At 38.0% G+C, this 22,481-nt stretch overlaps 1 protein-coding gene across 8 annotated transcripts in view; it reads right to left on the reverse strand.

The window, feature by feature from the left end:
• mast4 (microtubule associated serine/threonine kinase family member 4) overlaps window positions 1-22,481 on the reverse strand; it is a 96,256-nt gene that overhangs the window by 68,024 nt on the left and 5,751 nt on the right. For 7 of the 8 annotated variants that reach the window (XR_004784936.2, XM_035607693.2, XM_035607695.2 and 4 more), the window contains exons 2-4: window positions 13,481-13,519; window positions 12,847-13,000; window positions 3,783-3,916 (exon numbers count right to left, since the gene is read on the reverse strand). Coding sequence is in view for 7 of the 8 variants with exons in the window: in XM_035607693.2 (XP_035463586.2) it covers window positions 3,783-3,916; window positions 12,847-13,000; window positions 13,481-13,519 (327 nt within the window). In the remaining variant the exon portion in view is untranslated. The remainder of the gene's footprint in view (window positions 1-3,782; window positions 3,917-12,846; window positions 13,001-13,480; window positions 13,520-22,481) is intronic. The other variant, XM_035607692.2, reaches the window with a different exon arrangement.

Genomic DNA, 22,481 nt, shown 5'->3' on the forward strand with positions numbered 1-22,481 from the left:
TCTCTTAGCCAACACTTACCCTTTGGCTTCTTTAGTCACTCTGGAGAAATGTGATTAATACATAATGCATGATGATGCATTTGAATAAAACTTCTCAAATCAAAACAAACGGCCCTTGCAAATCACCTTATTGAAATTTCATCCCTTTTTGGTGTTTTTGTAAAAAAAAAGCAACAAAATTAAACGGTAATACTGCCTGACTCATGAATATGACGGTGGTTAGAAATCTCAAGTTCGGCACAGTAGATATAGCAACACATTCTGTCTGCTGGCAGCTCTCCATCCATTCACTGTCACTAAGGTCTGGGACTGTGTGCTTCGCAGCGATATAACCATCACCATAAATGACAAAACTTACTCCGTCCACATAACTGGAATGCATCATCTTAGTTATTTTTAGGGACCGTGATGTGCTTTTGAGATCCTTTTTTATTGCAGGGAGAAATTCCCCCAAACAGAGACAAAAAGGGACACTATTACCAAATTTTTCTTCTCAAGAATTAAATATCTCGGGGGGAAAACATGCAATAACTGCACTTTCTATTCAGTGGCTGGAAGCTGAGGTGTTTGACCTTGGCAGAGGAGCGAAAGAAACAAACAATTTACTGAAGGCAGGAAGATACAATGACTGTAGATGAACCCCAGAAGTGTCAGTGCAGCCAACTCTAAAAGCCAAAGCTACTGTTAAAGGTCCCGTATTGTAGAAAGTTGGATTTTGTAAGTGTTTTGAATTGTAATGAACCTCTATAGGTTCTATTCTAACTCTATGAAAGTACTTTAGCGCTCAATCCACAGATAAATGTACACAGTACGTATTTAGTAACTGTGAGTTATGCTGCTTTCCATTATACCTCGGAAATTGGAACTCCAAACTTGGATGTCGTGGTGGTGAATTTCCTCCGACCTCTGGCGTTCCATTTGCAACATCCGACTCGGGAGGTCTGTAATTCCAAGTTTTTATTCGAACGTTAACCCCGATCTCGAGGTAAAATAAAACAGCATTAAAACGAGCCGTTGCGTCATCCCTAACTTTTTTGACGTCACAATGACAGTCACGCTCCCAATATGACTCCAGTGCTGCTCAGTAAGACTTTGGTTTTTTCGGAGCTTTTACATGCAATCTGATATCTCTATATCAAGCACTCTTATCAGTGTGTTTTTATATTCTCTAACAATCTTTTCAACTTTTTAATCTCTTCTATCAATTATTGGAGTACTTAGATTACCATTTTCAATCAATTGTGCTGTTTTGTAAGGTGGACTTGGGCTGAAAACCAGCTGTTAAATATTTCTGTGTGGACTGCAAACTTGCTTATAAAATCCACCGCATGAAGTCAGAGCTCTGAAGCAAGCATAAGCTTCTTTGTCTTAGTATCTGAGCAGTCGTCACCAGCATTTCATTTTTCTAATGGCACTTACCACTGAGTTCGGGGTTCATTAAAAAAACTTCCCATTTTATTTAAACAATGTTTTCAAGTGGTGGATTTCATTAGTCACTTATCTGATTAAACCAGAGCATTACAGTTACACTTGGCAACAGTTTTACACAAGAGACTTTCATAGTACCATCACAAAAAGTCCTTTGTGCAAAACTGTAAAAGAGCTGAGGTTCACTTGTTCTGTGGGGCCATGCACATCCTGAGGCTATTCCACATTAAAACATTAGTAGCAATATTTTAAAAACTCAATTGTTCTCATATCAAAGTAGATTCAGCTACTCATTTTGGAGGTGGAGGGTTGCAGCATGGCACGTGGTGGAGGGGGAACACGATGCACTGCCACCCAGTGCCCTGAATAAGGCCAAATTCAACCATATGTCTGCTGAAAAGAAATGGTGATGGTTGCTGGGACCCTACGACCTTACAGCCTCACCCCAGGCGTGAGTGCAGAGTCCCCTGGATTAATATTAAAATGAATCCATCGACTGCCACAGGTGCACTTCTACATTAAATGTCCTATGATTATACATCTTAGCAGATGCACGTTAATCCCTCTAGACTCGAAAGAATTTTTTCCATTAAAGTTTATTCATTCCCCCTGGGAAGGTGGAGAAACTGTAAGTGGCAAGAGACAATCCAACTTAAGTGTCCTTGAGCATCAGACCATCACATCACAGAGTGCCACTGTAAAATAAAATAAAACAAAATAAATTTTTACAGGTATCAGTAAAAAATATTGTAATGCACAGTATCTTAAAATTCTGGCAAAGGCGAAGATGTTAAGTCAGATTTATTCAGGCCAATAAGTGGTAAATAATGAATGGAATCGATCAGATAAGTTATCCACTGGAGGACAGTTATGTTATGGGAAATCATGTATTCATTCAATCACTGTCACTGGCAAATAAACTAAAGGGATTCATTTGTGGCTTTTACAAACAAGGATACTAGTGCCCCCCAGTGTATGGAATGAGTTGAGGTATTTTGTTCCTAAATAAAAACAATTAAAATGACCTGGAATTCTTTCAATTATTATGCAAGTCATTAATTCTGTCCAAAATTTTAAATTTACAGTGTTACATTTGTTTGTTTTTTGACACCGCAAAACCAGTCGTCAGGATCAGATACTGTAGGAGTTGCATGATGTTATTGGTGTAAACAAGGTAACACGTCATGAGCCGTCTGAGACACACAATCCTGCTTCAGGTTATCCTGGCTTTTTATGGGTCGACCCACTTAAAGCACACGCACACACATGCACACGCATCACGCACACATGCTTCACGTGCATTTTATTACATTAACCTTTTGTCTAACCGATAACGCGCAGACACACACACTGGGAATGACTCATAGATTTACAGCATTGGATTAGCCTCGCTTTCTGATTGCATCTCTCCCCTCAGACAACAAGATCATGATAGAGCACCTCAGGGTATCGGCACAAACCAAGGTGAAGGTCATATGCCTTCGTGACTTCATCCGGTTCAAACTAGAAACTCACTCTTAAAAATATTAAGTATTTTTTCTGTTTTGTTTTTTTTTGTCTGCCGTGGATGTTTAAGTTTGCATTCCAGTGACTCAAAGAGCTCTGCAACAATCTCAAGGGTTTGTCTTTTGTGTGCATTTAACAGTCGTTGTCAGATGTTAGCGCTGTTTTTTTTAATGATTTGTTTCAATAGAAATAAATGTATTTATGTGGCACTTTTTAAACCAGTGCAGCAAAGTGCTTCATAAACACGCAGCGGTGAAATGCTCTTGTTTATCTTTTTCCAGTGCAGTGAGCTCTACCTTTTGTTGGTTTATTTGTTTGGTTTTCTACTGTGATGCCTACTTCAATTCCTTTTTCAGTTTATTTATTCATTACACGTTATCCCATTACTGTGTTCAAATTTCCATTCAAAAAAAATACAAAATTTATGTGTATGAAGTTTGTACATGGATCGAAACAATCTTGCAGCACTATTTGCAGTAGGTTCAAAGCAGAGATTGAAGCAAGTTCACAGGGACATTTACTGAAAAAGTACAGTATATTATATTACAGTCGCACCAATGTTCTTCTTTTTCCATGGATGAACTGTGACAACCATCTTTACCTCTGGCCATCAATGTTCAGAGCATTAGCAAATCTTAGACAATAGAAAATACACTTAGATGACCATGGAGTCTTGAATATTTAGATGCTATCGTTACAAGCAAATTACCTTTTGAACCATTATCAAATTCACATGAGCCGCTTTTGTTTTAAACGCACACCGTTCAGATGACGAGGTATTTGGAGCATTTTGCTTGGATCTGGAAACAGAATATCCTGATATGGGTCATTATGTAGGATGTACTCACCAGGCTGGAGGTGAGGGAGGGGTCTGACTTTCCCAAATTCAGGGAACACATACGGACCAGGTTAGAAACCTCACATAACGGCTGCCATGCCGTCTGCGTCTGCTGGGGGTAAGTAGGTAGCAGGAGGTACTTTCCTGCAGACCAATGACAGGATGAAATGAGTGGAGAAAAACAGACAGTATACATCTGCTCAAGTAACATATAGAGTACAACTTGGAGAAGTACTTGTATTTAATGTTATGCTACATTTCTTCTATAGTGCCTTTACAAGTAATAATAATAGCTACTTTTTAAATTAATATTTTACATTGAAAATATGTCAATCTTAATAAATGCAAGACATTGTTAGAGATTAAGCCTGTACTTGTCCCATGTGATCCCGTGTTTACCCTCGAAACGTCCTTAGATAGTTTAAGTTAAATAACTTTGAGGTACAATTAATCAAATAAAGAGGCCCTTTTTCTTAATAAAAATAATACACATTTGAGCACTTAGTATGTGCTAAAGTACACTTTGCTGATAGTAATTGTGTAGTTTTACTTAAGCTGTGTATGGCTTTGCATTATTACTGTAAATCCAAACTACTGTATGTTCCGGAACACACAGTACACAACTCCTGACCAACCGGGGGGGGGGGGGGGGGGGTTTCAAAGGTGGAGACGCACAGGTCATATGTTGTAGCAGAAACATAATCTCAGCGGTCTACTCGAGTTAAAAGTGTAAAGCTGAAGCCCCCGGCCCTTCACAACTACACAGGACGTCAAAGGGTTAAATGAGGCCAGCGGAGGGGAAAAGCACATTAAGAGAGAGATCACTGACAACTTTACATAACCACAGCAACAGGGCACCTTGGAGTCTTATGAAAGTACATTAATAGATGCGCCAACTCAGTGTTTCCCCTAGGTTTACTGGTTTTGGGGGGGGGGGGGGGAGGGTCACAAATCACAGTAAGTTTCATCCACAATCTTTCATACAGGAATGAGGAATTAAGGGGAAAGGAAAGGGACCTGAAATGACTTCTGCTTGACATTATATGTAAAATACAAAAAAACATACATACATACATACATATATATACATATATATACACACACATACATATATATGTATATATTTATACACACACACATACATATATATATATATATACACATATATATACATACATATACATATATATATATATACACACATATATATATATATACACATATATATACATACATATACATATATATATATATATATACACACATATATATATATACATACACATATATATACACACACACATATATATATATATATATATATACACACACACATATATATATATACATATATATATATATATACACATATATATATATACACATATATATATATACACATATATATACATATATATACACATATATATACATATATACACATATATATTTATTTTATTTTTAAATCAATTTGGCATTTCGGGGGGGTGGGGCACCCTCCCAATTCAATGGTAGGGGAAACACTGCCAACATGTTTTAAAAACAGGAACAATGAATAAGAAAATTATTGTGGGGGAAAAAATGAGAGAAATCTCCAATCTTAGCTCCCAGGGCTGGCAGGTAGATGGCACTAAGTGCTGGTACTCTCCTTTATCCACCTCTAGCCACCTTCTTTCATCCTAACACTGCCGTACACCAAGACAAGACAAAGTACATTTCCATTTTCTGTTTAAACTCCAGGAGAGAGAAGAGGATTCACCGTCTTCACGTGTCTTAAGGAGGGGGATGATGAGTGGACGATGTTCTACACACAAAGGGAATATGTCACGTTTGTGTGACCTCAAGATAATATCTTCTTTCATGCCGTTTTTTTTTAAACTGGAAAGAGCGCGGTTTATATATTTACTGCCCTCCTACGAGCAAAATCTAAATTGTAAAATGAAAACATTTCAAATGCTCTTGCAGTGTCAGAGGTATGCTAGTATATAAGAATCTGCATTTTCTGAAATAATTAATGGTATTTTAGTCTAAGAAGGATATAAAGCATGCGGGTGACAAAGTCAGGACTGAAATAAGATGAGTGCAACCCATGTTGGATTGTGTAGTTTTTAAAAATACAAAGAGCGATATAGCATATTCTCATACAAAGTCAATAAAAAAAAATAAAAAAGGTTTAAGCTACAAAAGTGGAATTTCTCTTGTATTTAAAAAAATACTATGTAAATATTTAGTTCTAATAAGATGTAGCAACAATCCAATTTACTACTAATGTTTATTTCACATTACCGTAGAAATTATTTAATCTCTGAATGGCTCCCCCTGACATCTAGGCATCACTGCCTCCTGTTTATTTCCCCCCTATATGACAGTCAATCAGCAGGTCTCCCACTTATCTGAGATGGAACATCCCCACCCCTGGATATCATGAGTGGCTTTACTGTTGTCAGATGAAGATATTCTTATCAGGGTGAAAGTCGCTGAGCTTTATTCTACATCAACCAGTTTAAGTCATACACGGTAACATTTAGACAATTATCTGTTCATTTTTTAATGTCATGCTTTATTTGACCTCAGACTGCCACTTTCATTTTTGTGACGGCTATTGTTTTTTTTTCCACATTCAACAAAGGTATTTTTAAGGTCGGACCGCTCGGGAGCCAACCATGTGCAGATGCCCCTGATTTAAATCAAAAAGTCTCCTGCATTAATGATGTGATTTAAATAGGAACAAATCAAAAATCTCTATACACACAGTGCCACTGTTCTACTGGCTTTCACACAGTTGGACATTTTTCATAAAAGTATCTCAGCCAGGGTCATCATGTAGACGAAACAAAGCTTTGTTTTCAAAGCAAGTTATACCAACTCTCAGCTGCAAACATTTTTTCTCGTTATTATTATCCATTCACACAAAGAAGAACAGTGGGATTAAAAAGACAAGTTAAATTTATTACAGGCTGAGAGATATTTTTATTCCTACATGAAAATGGACTATTTTAGATGCCACAATCTCAAAGGAAAAGCACTTGATTTCCTAACCATAACATTTTTGCGCTTGTGGTTAGGCAGCGTTTTCCTCAATATTGAGGCCCGCTGGAGCTAAAAAATATATTTGTCTGATTGTTGCACTTTCAAAGTTTGAGTTTGATCTTAAAAAAAACATTCAAGCATGTTATTTACAACCAGATCAACAGAACTTTAAAAAAAAGGTATGCACCCAGAGGTACCGTCCAAATAGCACATACAAACTTGCTTTACTGTGAAAACAAATGAAGTTATGTTTAAATCAATACCAGGAAGAAAACCCCATGTCTCATCACATCCTACCTCAAATTAGAAACAAAGACATCACAGTCATCTTGCTTTCATAACACAATCAAGACAATGGACTTGAGTAAGGTTCATGTTTGTTTATCCATTTTCTTTTTTTTAATAAGTAAAAGGATAAAGCACACATTCAAAGCTGTATCTAATGAAAACATAACCTTTCAGTGAAGGGGAAACGGTCAACACTTTAAATTGGAAAGGCGAACGGCCTCAGTATACACCTCAAAAGGAAAACCAAAGAGTTAGAAGAAGCCATAAAATATCAGCCTATGATCTTTCAGTTTTCTGAATAGAAGCAAGAAGCAAGACTGTAGTCACAACACAAGAGCCATCTATCTGCAACTGTCCACAGGCAGGAACGTATCTATGATCATGTGAGCTAGACTCTTTTGTCCAGAGGCAGACTGAAGCTGCACAATTAAAGGAACAGGGTGTAGGATTAAGGGCAATTTATTGGCAGAGATTATGGCATTTAAATTATGTTTTCATTAGTGTATGAATATGAAGTGTCTATATGACACAGAACTTCTGGGTTTTTCATTAGCTTAAAATAAGCCTTTCTTTGCTAAAAAAAAAAAGAGCAAGTCCTCCACCACGGAGCCCGGCACATTGCACCACCATGTTCCTACAGTAACCCAAAAGGGACAAACTTTGTGACATCTTATGTCACAAATAGGCTTACCAAGGTTTGGTTCTTTATCGAACAAAGAATTTGGGGTAGGTCTGACAGAGCTCGTCCACTGCAGGCCCACCTAAACTTGCAACCATGCATTATGGACAGACCAGCTGTCAATCACGCTGTATCCATGGTACAGTGCTTCATCATCTATTTTACACTAGATGAGGCCACAATTTACTTAAGTGGAGAAGACATGAAACTAGGGATTGAGACCATAAACTCTGAGGAAAAGGTTTCAGTACGGTCATTTTCTCAGATTTCCACAAAAACAGACTTTTTGCAACCAGGGAGTCGCCCTCTGCAGGTGGTTCCAGAGAAAACAGGTTTCAGGCACTTCCGCATTGGTTTCATTTTCCAGACCCCTTGACTATGTCCATTTTTATATACAGTCTGTGCACAGGACCCAGTCGCCAACCTATTTGGATCCAGAGAACCAATAATTATGACCCTGCCCCTGAGCAATGGATAATGGATCTTTGGTAGGTCTGGGCGATAAAACGATAACGATATGTATCGCGATAGACACGTAATCAATATCAATAGAAAATGCGTTCGATAGAACGTTTACGATAATTTTTTTCCCACGCTGGAAGAAACCGGAGCAAAGACTCTAGCTACGCCGGCCGCTAGCTACGCCAGCTGCTAGATACGCCGGCACTCGTCCTCTGGTACCTAGCAACATGTGGAGTGACATGCCCAATAGCCAATCATGTAACAGTATCACGTTTGGTTGCGCCATCTTGTTGGCTCGTGTTTGTGTTACTTACAAAAACAACCTGGTGTGAGAAGTCAAAGATGAGTGCCGCGAGGGAATTGTCGACAAAAAAGGAAAGGTCAGCTCACCAGTATGGAGGTTTTTTGGATTTTATCAGTCAGACCGTAGTCAGACCAATGTTGTCTGCAAATTATGCAAGACCGTCATCCCCACCAAGACTGGTAATACAACCAACTTCTTTTACCACCTTAGCCGCTCTCACCCTTTGGAGCACAGCCGTATCCGACAACAACTACCAACAACATCTGTTGCTGCAAATGCAACACCACAAAAGCAGCAGCAGACCACCATGGAGAGGTACTCGGCATCAGTGCCTTATGACAAAGCATCCAAAAGCTACAAAGACATAACCAAGGCAGTGGCATATCACATAGCTAAGGATATGCTTCCGCTCAGTACCGTCGAGAAGCCCGGTTATAAAAATCTCCCTCACGTGCCTGACCCACGCTATGTGATTCCAGGGCGAAAGTACTTTTCTAAGACTGCCATTCCCAAACTATATCTGACGTGCAAAGAATCTGTTCAACAAGACTTACTGACTGACTCAACCTCATCTATTATCTGTAATTTATGCTGTCATTGTTTTTCTGCAGCTTCCGCAGGAAAGGATAGTAGAGTGGACAGGGCTGTAGGTGTGTGCAAGAAAGTGGTCTCTACCTTTTCTTACTCATGGAAGAAAAAGAGTGCGCTGTCCAAAGCACAGCAACGTCTCCATCTTCCCCCACACCAGCTGGTCACAGAGTCACTAACCAGGTGGGGCTCAAGACAAAAGATGGTGGCAAGGGTCCTAGAGCAACAAAAGGCCATCACTGAAGTTCTGTCTTCTGACAAAAACAACAGGCACCTGATCCCAATGTGGCAGGACATTGATGTCCTTGAGTCAATGAATGCGGCCTTAACTCTTCTCCTGGAGTTCACAGACTCCCTTTCTGGGGAGTCATATGTGACGGTCTCTTATGTGAAGCCTGTGCTCCACCTGTTCCGCTCCAATTTGCTAAAAGTAAATGAGGGGGACACTGAGCTCACAAAAGAGATGAAGACAAAAATAATGACCTATCTTGATGAGAGAAATGCTGGCCCTGACACAGATGATCTCCTTGACATGGCTACCTTGATGGATCCTATGTTTAAAGCCCAATACATCAGACCAGAGAAGGTAGGGGCCATTAAAATGAGAGCAGCGCATGAGGTAGTGAATGAAGACCAGGGCCAGTCACAGGCAGGGGATTCTGAGGGAGCAGCAGACCAAGGTGCAGAAGGAGGAGTTGCGCCTGCCACTGGACCACCTCTACCACTGGGCGTGAAGAAGCAACGCAAGTCATTAGAGAGCTTCTTCAAAAAGTGGAGTCAAGAAGAAGATGCCTTGCCACTCACTGATGAACAAAAAGTACAGAATGAGCTGGAAAGGTACCTGATGTGCCCTGATGCAGACAGTGAGTCTGAACCCCTGGACTGGTGGAGGCTCCATGAACACAACTTTACCAGATTGTCTCAGCTAGCAAAAAAGTACTTGTGCAACCCAGCCACCAGTACCCCCTCAGAAAGAATTTTTAGTACTGGGGGTAATATTGTTACATGCACCAGGGCAGCTTTAAAACTAGAGAAAGTCAAACAGCTGGTGTTCCTAGCACAAAACCTTGAGTGAAAATATACTTGGATAGTTCAGATGTTACAGTTGTAAAGTCTACCTCAGTTTTACTTTAATTTCATTGGTTTACAAAAGACTGCATATATTTTAAAAATGTTATTCACCAGAGGGTGATTTTTTTTGCACTAAACTTGCAGTAAACAATGTAGATAGTTCTTTTCAGGTTTCTCTATGTTTACATTTAACACTTTGCACATGTTTTTGTAACACTTTTTTATTGTTAAGCATTTGTTACGTTTTCTTTATTTTGGCAACTTAATGTTAAGAGATAAATAATAGTTTTTCTCAGGTCTCAGGTTTCTCTATGTTTCCATTTAAAACTTTGCACATGTTTTTGTAACACTTTTATTGTTAAGCATTTGTTACGTTTTCTTTATTTTGGCAACTTAATGTTAAGAGATAAATAATAGTTTTTCTCAGGTCTCAGGTTTCTCTATGTTTCCATTTAACACTTTGCACATGTTTTTGTGACACTTTAAGCATTTGTTACGTATTCTTTATTTTGGGAACTTAATATTAAGAGATAACTGTTTCATTGTGATTTTAATTTATGTTATATTTATGTTCATATTTGTTTATTTGAGTGTTTTCCATGGGTGTGTTGACATTCTTTTTCCCTGTCTGCCTACAATCAGAAGAAGGTTAAGTTTAAAATAAAAATGTTTAAATTTAGTATATTTTTCTCCTGGTCCTTATTTTAAATAGGTCAAAAAAAAATGATCAATAATTATGGATATCGACCATTATTAAACACTTATATTGTGATACATTTTTCAGCCATATCGCCCAGCCCTAATCTTTGAATTTTAATTGAAAATCCCTGCCCTGTATGCTTGGAAAGGTAGACATACAGTTGAATGCAATCTGCAACCTCACCACTAGTTGCCACTAAATCCTACACACTTTTCCTTTAACTACTTGTTGACCTTCTCTTATACCAATCAACTTAAATCGCAAATCATCTGATAGTTCTCTGCCGACTTGACCTGACATTCACCCTAATTGAAACAGTATTTTTTTCGTAGGACACAAAACACAAAATGCTGTTTTTCTGAAAGCAACCACAAGCAAAAACATGTAAGTTAAAAACCAGTTTGCTGACATTCTTCCTCATTTTCCGGGAATAAGTAACTGTAGAAATCAGAAATGACATGTCTCTGGCAGGAAATCCTGTTTTCCTGTCGTGCCCCATCATTCATAGTGAGGAGATGACTAAGATAATATGTTTTCATTTTCTTCATATCCGCAGTAAAAATGGTCCTGAAACGATTAAAGCCAGACCAATATATTGGTTGGCCGATATTAGCCTTTCACAGACATATCAGTATTGGCCGATATGTTTAGAGCCCGACCGATATTATCGACCAACAGATATAAGCCTTTAAATGTGAATTTATGTTTACATTTTAGGTAAATTAAATGTTTTTTCTTAATCCAAGTTCTATTTATTTGGTTGTTTTTAATGTTTGTTTTTTATGAAAAAGTTTATGGTTAAACTAAAATAGCAAGCCTCAATTACATTTCTTTGTTATAAAGGTTTGATAACAACATCGTAGAACCATACATACATCAGCCGATGTATCGTATTGGGAATCTTGTACTCCCTAATATCGATATCGGCATAGGCCCCCAAAAATCCATATCGGTTGGGTTCTAGAAATTGTATATATTGACACTTTACAGGTCGGGCAGGCATCCAATTTGTTGACATTTGGGTCATATTCTTGCTGTTTGCAGATGATGATGTAATCCCGTTGTCTTCCTGCCAAGTGTGACACTGTCATTGTTGCGTGCCCTCACCCTCTCTGTTCAGAGGCTGTCTTGAGTCACCACTTGCTACCAGTGAAAGCAGTGGCAAGTTTTTTTTACTCCAAAGCTCATACTTGAGAACTTGTTTCCACATAAAAGGTAAAAAAAAACAACTTAAAAACTGTTCACAACATGGTCGTTCCTGCTTATCCTGAGTAACCAATGCAACTTCTTGAAATACAGTTTTCAAGTTTCAATGCTTGGAACTCCACAAATGAAATTCCACTAACACAAGTTGCTTTGGGACAGTGGAGTGTCATGAGATCTCAAAGTCCCAGAAGATAAAATCAAAACTAAGTCGAGGGCAGGATGACTAAAAGTAAAAGAGAAACCATGTTCTTCATGTTCTTGTGGGGTATTGCTTTTTAAACCTATTTCATAAGTGATATATGGTCATTGGTTTGGGGCCATTAATGTGCTAGTGATTAACAGAAATGTTTTTTCTCCCTCTGGGGTCGAGCGCCACAAATAAATCTTCCAAGCTGCAGGAAACTGGAAACAGCATGTGAGGGTTTGTGAGTTTCAGGAGGGAGCAGGGTGTGATCGAGTGATCTGATGAGGGACTTGTATGGCTGCTTACTGAATATTGTTCTTTTTTTTGTTAATGTTTGTATACATACAACAAGCTCAGTAATAGTAAAAATAAAATCAGGATTTACAGAAGTATCAACTTATTCAATGAAGATGTTCGGTTTCCACCTTTGGATCATGAAAAAGACTTTAAACTTTACAAAGCTCACAGCTAAACATACTGTACTAATGCACTTGTGTGGCATTAGTTGCTTATACACTTGTGTGCGAAACTAAAATGTAAAGACCATACGTAAAACGATTACCTGTGAGACCACCCCCAAGACTTCTTCTTCGAACATTTTTCCCATCTTCACTGAGATGTCGTTTGAATTTGAGAGCAGGACTTAATCCATGAGTCAGCTCTGGGTTACTGGACTTCCTGAAGGACAAGGAGGGAGGGTAGAGGATGTTGTCCAACTAAAGAAAAAGACGGGGGAAAAAACAGTAGGGTCAAAACAAATATATTTAATGTTACTTTTGTTGTTAGAACTATATAAGGAAGAGGTACATATTCCAAATATGCCAACTGTCTTCTTTGTTTCATTTGAAGAAAAAGAAGTTAGGTCTACAGTGTATAGTTTAATTACAATAATCAGTAAGTACGCAGATGAAGATTTGTTCAGTGTATTTAGGAAAAGTGGTTGGTACATGAATGCAAGTGTTTTGTCTATAAATTAGTGGTATTCACAAACACGCACACACACACACACAGACGGCTACAACTAATGATCATTTTTATATCTACAGTATTAAAGGCATAATGATTTTCCAAAGCAATGGTTCAGTAAATACATTGTTTTTCAGGCGTAATGAGCCAATACAGTCACGTGACAAAAGCACATGTAATTAATTTGTATGGTTCATTTAGTATAATGAAAGATCAGAGCCTGCACTTACAGCGACGGCAGCAGGTTGTGGTTTCACAGCCACGTAGTCCTATGAAGTGATACAAGATAGTCGACGTTTGTATCAGAATAGTTTTAGATTCGATACACCCTGATTATGTATTAATCTGCCAGTTATTTCCTCGATTTATTGATTAGTCATGTGGTCTATAAAGCATCAGACAAACTTCAGCCCTGGGGATGACATCAAATGTATCATGTTTTGTCTGAGCGACAGTTTAAAGCCAAAATACATTTAATACCTATATGAGTTGAGCAGCAAAGTCTAACATTTAAGAATCCGGAGCCATTTTCTGAATTTTTTGCCTGAGGACTGCCTTAAACAATAAATTGATAAAAATGGTTGTAGATTTATTTACTATCCAGCAGCTGACCAATTTATCATTGCAGCTTTGGACATTCTCCTTTCTGGAAATCCAACCTGATCATACAGTGTAGCCACGTACTATCTGTCATGTTAATCGATAACATTTGTACATTGTTACAATGATCAGGTTACAGGGGAAGTGGCAGAAATTAACTCAAGGTGTAAATGTAGGGCGACACACTTCCAGTCTTTCATGAAAGGAGCATTGTGTTACAGCAACGAGAAACAAATCTGCAAATCCAAAAAACGTTCAGCAACCCTAAAGGCAGGGCTCAACTGCTCAAGTGATCTGGGTGGGGGAATTCCCAGTGTGTCCTCAAAAATATGTTAATACTTTATAGCTTCGCAAAAAGTAATGGAGTTAACAAATTGTTTTTTTTCAAGCCAAGACTTGTGAGGTATCCACACCCATGGTGTCAGGTTTTGAGTGAAAATATGACATCACAGTCTAAAAAGCAGGCCAACATCCAAAACTTTGTATGAAAGTATATATTCTAACAAATATTGACAGAGAGAGCAAGAACAAAACATATTCACATGCAATTCTAGTGAGAAACGTTAATATGGTATGCAAATGGCTAAATCAAGGACTTGGGCAGGTTACAAATCCCTCATTAACATACAATGCACACTACAACCCATTAATCAAGCCCATAGTATTCCAAGAAGATAATGACCTTATGTGACGCTCAGACCACATAACAATGCCCAGTAGTGTGAGGAAGAGGCCCTCCCTGAGAATACAAAGATATATAAATGGCTCCGAGCATTATGTGGAAGGAAATACCCTCTGCCTCTCTGTGGGATGATTTACGATCCCAGTGCTGTTGAGGACAACCAAGAGCTTGTTTTGTATGGTGGGTGGACTTAACAATGACCGAAGAGATGTAGAGTAAAAGTGACGCAGAACAGAAGCTTTAGAAATACATGCAGGTCACACTATTTCTATTTATTTCTCCTGAAGATCAATATATATATCAATAGCTCCTCTATTAGAGCTCAAGCAGAATCTGTAACTTCCAAGATCTCATGACCCTGACATGCTGACAAGAGATTTTTGTTGTTCGCCTGGAACATATTATACATACACGTTAATGGCAAGAGGAGATATTTCTGCTGATATTGATATATATATATATATATATAGTCAGAGATTATGTGACTGAGGTTAGGCCCCGTTCTTAAACACACACATTGGGATACACATTACACATCTCCTTTAGGAGAGATGTTTTAAATTCACTGCATGTATCCACAGAAAACATTTGTTTCATTATACAACCATATGCTCCAATAAAAAAGACTGACTATGTATATTGTCTTTGCAGAACAGTGTGACATATGACTGCACTAACCGGAAAAATGTTATGAGTGAGAAGGAAGTCAAGTAGTGATTTCCTCAGTAGTAGCTTTATGAATAGAGAAATTTATGAAACACTGCAAGATGCCCCTGCAGCGGAGTTTGTAACAACTGTACTCAAATCACGGACTGATATGCAATGCATTTCAAACTGTGTCAGTGTGGTAGTCTGTCTGAAACTGGACCATTTAAAATATATATTAAAAAATTCTTTTTTTAAAATATCTTACATTAATAATTACATTCATAAAGGGGCTTTAACAAAGGTTCTTCTTGGCTAAGGCACTAAAGTACAAACAAAACCCTAATACAATTATTGCATTAAAATCATTGTTTAACAGCAATTCCGCCTGTCTCAACACACTGTACTGCAGCTATTACACCCAAAACAACCACCACAACCACCACACACGCAACACCTTATGTTGAGCCAGTAAACACAGATGAGGCAGTGATGGATAGCTGTGACACCTATATTTTCATATACACTTTCAATTGATCTGGTAAATATTTGTCTAAAACATAAAAACAGAATATGAAAATTTGGAAACCAACAAGTTGCCTTGACAGGCAACAAACTGCCATTCCATTTTTAGCCAAAGGTGCAGCTCTATGACTAAATTAAATCAGTTTCTACTGAATATTTTCTATTGAGTCTTGACGGTTGAGGTTCAGTATATGCCTCCCGCTCTGGCTTTACATAAAACCATTTTAAAGTGTTTCCTTTTTTTTATTCTTGCTAAATTAATAGAAAGTATAAGCTATATCAAACAAGTAATTTACTATATAAGGCTGCACCATTACAACTTCAGAAATGTGTCAATGAGTTGTTAGGAATCCAATCCAACTATGTAAATAGAAATTGTGTAGCATAAATAACAGTTTTGGTGCCAAAACAAATAATACATTGAAGTACCATTGCTGTGTAAACCTAACTGACTTTGTTTTCAGACAAAGAAGTATGCATGTAGTTTAGAATGAATGAAAAAAAATCCTGAGTTACTGAGTGTTATTATGCTAATAATAGTGCTCCTATGTCAGGGCTGAAAGTTATGATTATTTTTATCATCAATTAATAAGTACTTTCTTGATTAATGGTTGAAGAAATGTGGTTTAATATCATAGAAGACCAGAAAACCAGCATGTAGTCATATTTGAGAGGCTGGGATTACTTGCAAGATTAACTGTGTATCAAAATAGATTAATCAACTAAATTTTTCAGAGGGCTAATGCCTTTAGCATAAAGTTTTGAGCTATACTATTGTGTAATTGGCTTGAAATGTACTGAAATTGTTGGTGCGACTGTCCAAATGTTTAAAAGCAGATTGATCACAATTATATAAAGAATGGTCACACAGATCTGTTATTTAAAGCAAACAGATATTAACTTAGCAAAGCCGCCATAAGAAGCTTAGAGTTATGCTATGAAACACTCTATAGTAAACTCCCACATGATCCAGTCGCATTGTTTAGAGCCAGAAGCAAACAAACTTACTCAGGTCATTATAACCTTGACGCATGAACACCAAAGTCCATATGAATACATGACTAGGTGGTTGTGCCATGACCTGATGGAAGTCTGCAGCTCTATTAAATGACTGCAGGACGTTAAGTGTAATTTATTGACGCACTGCATTGCTCTATATATTCTGTATTTTAGTAAGAGAAATTATCGTTAAGGCCTTTAAGTGTTGTTGCAGTAACAAGAGGAACAGACCATATTAACCTTTACTGGCAGATGACTTTCAGCTTATACATGTATGTTAACTAATCAGCATCTTTCTATCTGTGCAATGGGTCAAAGTGTGAAGTCTGGAGGTGTGTGTGTACAATATTTTTTAGTCTGACATTTGCTTTAACTTGACTCTCGACTATGCAAACATGGAATACCAAATAATCCAAATTTAAACCCCCCCCCAAAAAAAGAAAGAAAGCAGCAAGTTGAGGATTAGTATTAGATACAAATGCCTGTTGTGTTAAACAGGTGATTTTTCAACAGACAATTCAGTAAATTTTTACTGCCTGCTACTAACTATTAACAATTCTGTTAGCTTTGTAATCCATGCAAACTTTTGCCTTTGTTGTCCTAACTTGGATATTGCACCACAAATTAGAAATTTGGAGGGCTGCCAGAGTTTCATCTGATTAATGGACATCATTATCATCCAATCATGAATGATCAACTGGTTGATCATTAAACCCATACTGCCAGCTCAATACATTTTTTATAATAAGACGGCCGTAGAGTAAGATCTGTTATTAAAGATAGATTTGTTTGGAACCAGAGCATCGACATTGATTTTAAGAGTGGGTGTAAGCCCTTTAAATGCCCCTTTGATTACACAGAAAACACTGCAGTGAGCCAGAAGCAGTTGGTTTTCTGTGTGTGTGCTTAGTGAGTAGCAGACACACACTGCAGTTTTGGCAGCAGCCATTGCCCTTTCACCTACCACCATTCCTCTCAAACCTGCAGCAGAGCTCCTGTAAGCAAGATAAAAAACCTGACCTGCCCCTTCTTCCTCCAACCCCTGTTCCTGTTCAGCCTCAGCTTCAGCTTCAAACACAGTGGACAGTACCAACAACCCTTTGTTGTCAAAGCAAAGAACAGACAGCAAACACATGAGACAAAGAAGATGGACAGCACGACGCACAAAGTCACTCATCTGAAGATGGGGCGACCTTAAACAAACAAAAAACAGGCTTCATTTCTATAATAGTATGGTTGTTTTTTTGCAGTCACACCATCTTTAAGATGGTAAACTAATTAAACAATAAATTAAACCTGCAGCGGGAAAAAAGTTGTAAAAACAACAACAAAACGACTTCTAAGTTGATATATTGACCTTGCTGGCACCCGTTAACACATCCAGCAGTTGCACACCAACATTATTCATTTTGAGTCTAGTTTCTGGTCACGTGATAACTAATTCAGCTCTGATTTTGGTCTCTACCTACAGAAATTTACTATAGATCTATGAATGGAATACGGAAAAGTAAAAGGGAAAGCGCACAAAAAAGGGAATAGAGTCAGACAATGTGCTACAGAAAGTAGAGAAAAACAAAGATATGCCAAGAGTCACAGAACCATTAATTGGGAGAGAGCAAAGAGAACTGCTCCCACACGGTCTGATTAAGACTGATCTGTAGAAAGCAGAATAAACAACTAGTAGAGGTTTTACTCCTTCTGTCTACCTTTACCAGTCAAGAAAAGAAAGACTCAATGCATTGGAGGTAGGAAAAGACATTCGGCACCAAAGATGAAAAACTTTTTCTATACCGGTTTTTACACAAAAGCACACACAGTTACCCAAACAAAAGGACACAACAGCAGGAAGAGCTGCATACACTACAGAGGCAAATCCAAGAATGAAAGAGCAAGGCTGCACACTCAGGGAAGTTGTCCCCAAGGTCAAGTAATAAATACTCCAATAGTTCAGGCCAAGGAAAACCGTGCAGTCTTCACACATTTGTTATGTGGTCCATGCTTCTAGTCCACTAGGCCTGGCTATAAAAACACCTTTCAATGTTGTGTTCAATGTGTTTTACACACATTATGGTATACTTCCCTCGCATGGCTCTGCTTAATCAAGGTGAAGTGGGTTGAGTCTGATTTCCATATTGAACAAATAAATGAATGTAAACCAACTGTACAAAAGGGACAAAAAAAGGGTATTCACATCCCAGGACATTAATTCCATTTGAAGGATTTGTGTTGATGTGATATTAATCATTTCAGTGAGATGGATTAAAGGAACCTTTAACAAGTGGGAACATGGTCATTAGTGTTCATCATCAGTTGCTAAGACACAATGAGTACACGTTTACTGTAAAACAGGAGACATCAATAGGTATTACTCCTTACTGATTTCCAGTCATTGCTGTCCCTGCTATTGTTTCTCTTTCCTACCCAACAACTGGAATAACAAGCACTAATAATGACATGCGTATGTTAGACACACAACAAAGCATTGTTAAAGAGACCATCAAGAACCCTGCCCCATCTATTACTGTGGTTTTAGTTTTCAAAGAAAAACTAAATTCTAGTCACTCTTATCTACACTGAACACAAACATGACAAAATACAGCTTGTAGCCAACACCTGCTGCTTTATGATGTTGTTGCACCACAGACGGCAGATAATGTTCTCAATTCTATTCCTTTACTAACGGGGCAATCCAACTATAGTCGTCAATCCTTTTTTTTTCTATTATGTTCCCTTTGTAATTTGCCATTATTGCCGACTAAGTCTACCAGCAAATATAAATTACGAGCCTGAACGCAATGACCTCTCTTTTGGATTTTTTTTAGATTCTAAGTGATTCATTCCAACTTATTAAAGCATATGGATCCAACTCATTTACTTAAATATTAGAACTTTGCATGCTTCAAGGGTCTAATGTCACTGATGCTTCACAGTTCAACAGGGTAATCACAGACAGTTCAGAGAGGGGCAATCCTATCCCTCTATAATCAGCACAATTGTCACACATTGTCAATTTGTGTGAAACTGTATTTTGTCCACATCAGATTGGATTTTTTTTTTTTTTAAATCTCTTATAAAGTTGTCAGATTCATCAGATCATTGGTTATTAACAGGCTAATTCAGCTAACGTTGCCTCTGTTAGTTGATTGCTAGCTGAATTTTTAATGATTCAGATGACTCCTTTTCAGATCTTGTTACATGTTGAATAACACTAACTGCAGTCCCATGTACATGGTCGCTGATCTTTGATTGGCCAGTTGCCGTTTGGGGGTAGGGGTTGAGAAAACCGTCAGCTGTTTAAAGAAATGTGTATGAGGATTGTTGTTGCCGCCTCTGTAAACACTGAAGGCCACGAGATTTTTTCCTCTTTCCTTCTTAGCAGCGTTCAGAAACAGACACATGGTGCGATTATATAATGCAATGGCCATTTCGTGCCATGCTTACTTACTGTACATCTTAATGAACTGAGCTCAGTGAACTTGTGAGATAGAAAACATGTTCATTCCTTCTTTTCCCAGGGTCAACTGCAGTAGAGCAAACTATGTTCTGGCTGACCTCATCACCCAACATCTGTCTTCTTCAACTCTCCCTGAATGCCTCTTCCCTTGCTTCTCTGCACTGAGGTCCTTAGTATTCACACATGGGGAAAACAGCACACGTAAAAGTTCCTCGGCTCAAATCCAAATTACTCTTATTTGATCAGAAGTCTCCAAGAGGTACTCCACATTTCAGTCAACCAATGAGCACTTTATTTTTCTCCTTACATTAACACTGGCCTAATTTGAACTTTGTGTTGCTCTCCCTGAGGGATTCAGTTTCCTGTGTTGACATACTTTTGGTCTTTTTTTTTTCTTTTCCAGATTCATACAATTAACCATGATGCGATCAACTTCAGCATTGTAAAGAAAATAAAACATATTATCTCTTTCTATGTTTTCCTATTAGCAGCGGCCTTTAACACTTTTTGTATACACTCCATAAATTCTGATGCACCAACAGGCCTTCGGACGGACGGACGGACGGACGACAGATTATATTACATGGACATGATGTGCATCTGGGAACTTCCCCCAGGAAAAATGCATCTCTAAAGATCTGTTTGAAAGCATGACCACAAGATTTGGGTTTGTTTCTTTTCAGCGATCCAATGAAAACACTAAACTAGTGTAAACAGCAGCCACATTATTCTGGGTACATTTGTTGCCATTTTAATAGGTACACCTAGCTAAAACTAATGCAGTCAAATATTACAAGTTATAATTAGCAGTTTTTGTTGAAAACTGTTATACTGATGGGAGTTTCTGTTTTTATATGGACGAAATTTACATCTGAGGCCAAGATAATTAGAAAAAAAATCTCTGTATGATGCAAAACAGTTCAACAGCAGAACCAACTCCAAAATGATCACACAGCTGAAACAAAACTTCATTATATAATAAACATTTGCCAGTATAGTTGAGGGTATACTGGAATCTTAAATTACTTCACTGTAATTTCAACGTAAATTTAAATGCCTTATTCGCGCTCTTTACGAATTAATATATTAATTTAATATTTACATGCACTGGATAAATATTTAATACATGTTTATAACATACTATAAGGTTATTGTAAGGCAAAAGGCTATTACATTAATAAAACAAGTGTCAATATTTACAACTTTTGTTTGGCTGACACATTTTATACGATTTTGACTAACTAGCATCTAATTATTGGCACCCAGAAAAGGAGTTATACGCTCAAAATACTACAAATTAATCCAAAAAAAACAGTGTACGAGCATATTTACCTTAGTTATCAAACCGATCTGCATTGTCAACTGTTGGAGTCTCTTACCTTGCTTCCCTCTGATGATGTACACTGACCTACAGTTAGATTACAACCAAGAGACATTTTTTGTTTAGCTGCAAACAAAATTAAGCTGTCGTATCACTGCGAAAGGCTCGGCCATCACAGACGGTTTGATTAAGCCCAGACATGCATGCGTACGAAAGACAGGACAGAGGAGTCAAAACTCAAAGATGCATCCTGGAGAGACACAGTCCACAGTGGGGGTGAAAAGAGTCTTAACCAGATTGTGATAATCCTTTTAGCCCTGAAGCGCACACTGACAGTGGATGTCCCACTAATCACCGTGGTTGGCAGCCTGCTAAAATAAAGGGTGCTTATTTAGGGGCACTCCACAGGACTGGACCCACTGCACAGAAGCAGAGTTAAACATTGCCAAACAGATGCAAATATTGATACTGAAGCACGCACCAATGCCTGACAGTCCCCCTTCCAACTTTAAAGAACAGACCCTGTGGAATACACCTATTTACCAACCAAGGGAATTCCTCATTAGGAATTAATCAGGAATCCCCATCGAAATTTGATAATTCCCGTCTTTATTCAAAGATCTTCAGTTGAATCAAGTTTAAATTTATTTTTCCACTGCCCCAACATCACTATCAACAGATCAATGCAATATGCAACCTTACAATAACAACACTCAAGGAGCTGTGGCATCACAGTCAGTCAGCTGAGTCCCTGTTTCTTACACTGTATTAAAAACTGCACGCCCAACCCAGCAGCGAGCACAAGCTGAGTGGTTGGCTTCAGACAATAAACTCTTACTTGTCTATTCTTGCCAAAGGTGGATGCACTCAGAGCATCAGCTCTTCGTAAAAACAATTCCCAAAGCAGAGTTGTTAAACTGGTGAATAGGAATTTTTCCAACTTCCCGTCAACTACAGATTTTCAACACTACCAGTAATGTTTGTCAAAGATACAGTTAAGAGCAT

This window comes from Scophthalmus maximus, chromosome 20 (genome assembly GCF_022379125.1).
Source record: "Scophthalmus maximus strain ysfricsl-2021 chromosome 20, ASM2237912v1, whole genome shotgun sequence".
In the NCBI taxonomy this organism is placed as follows: domain Eukaryota; kingdom Metazoa; phylum Chordata; class Actinopteri; order Pleuronectiformes; family Scophthalmidae; genus Scophthalmus; species Scophthalmus maximus.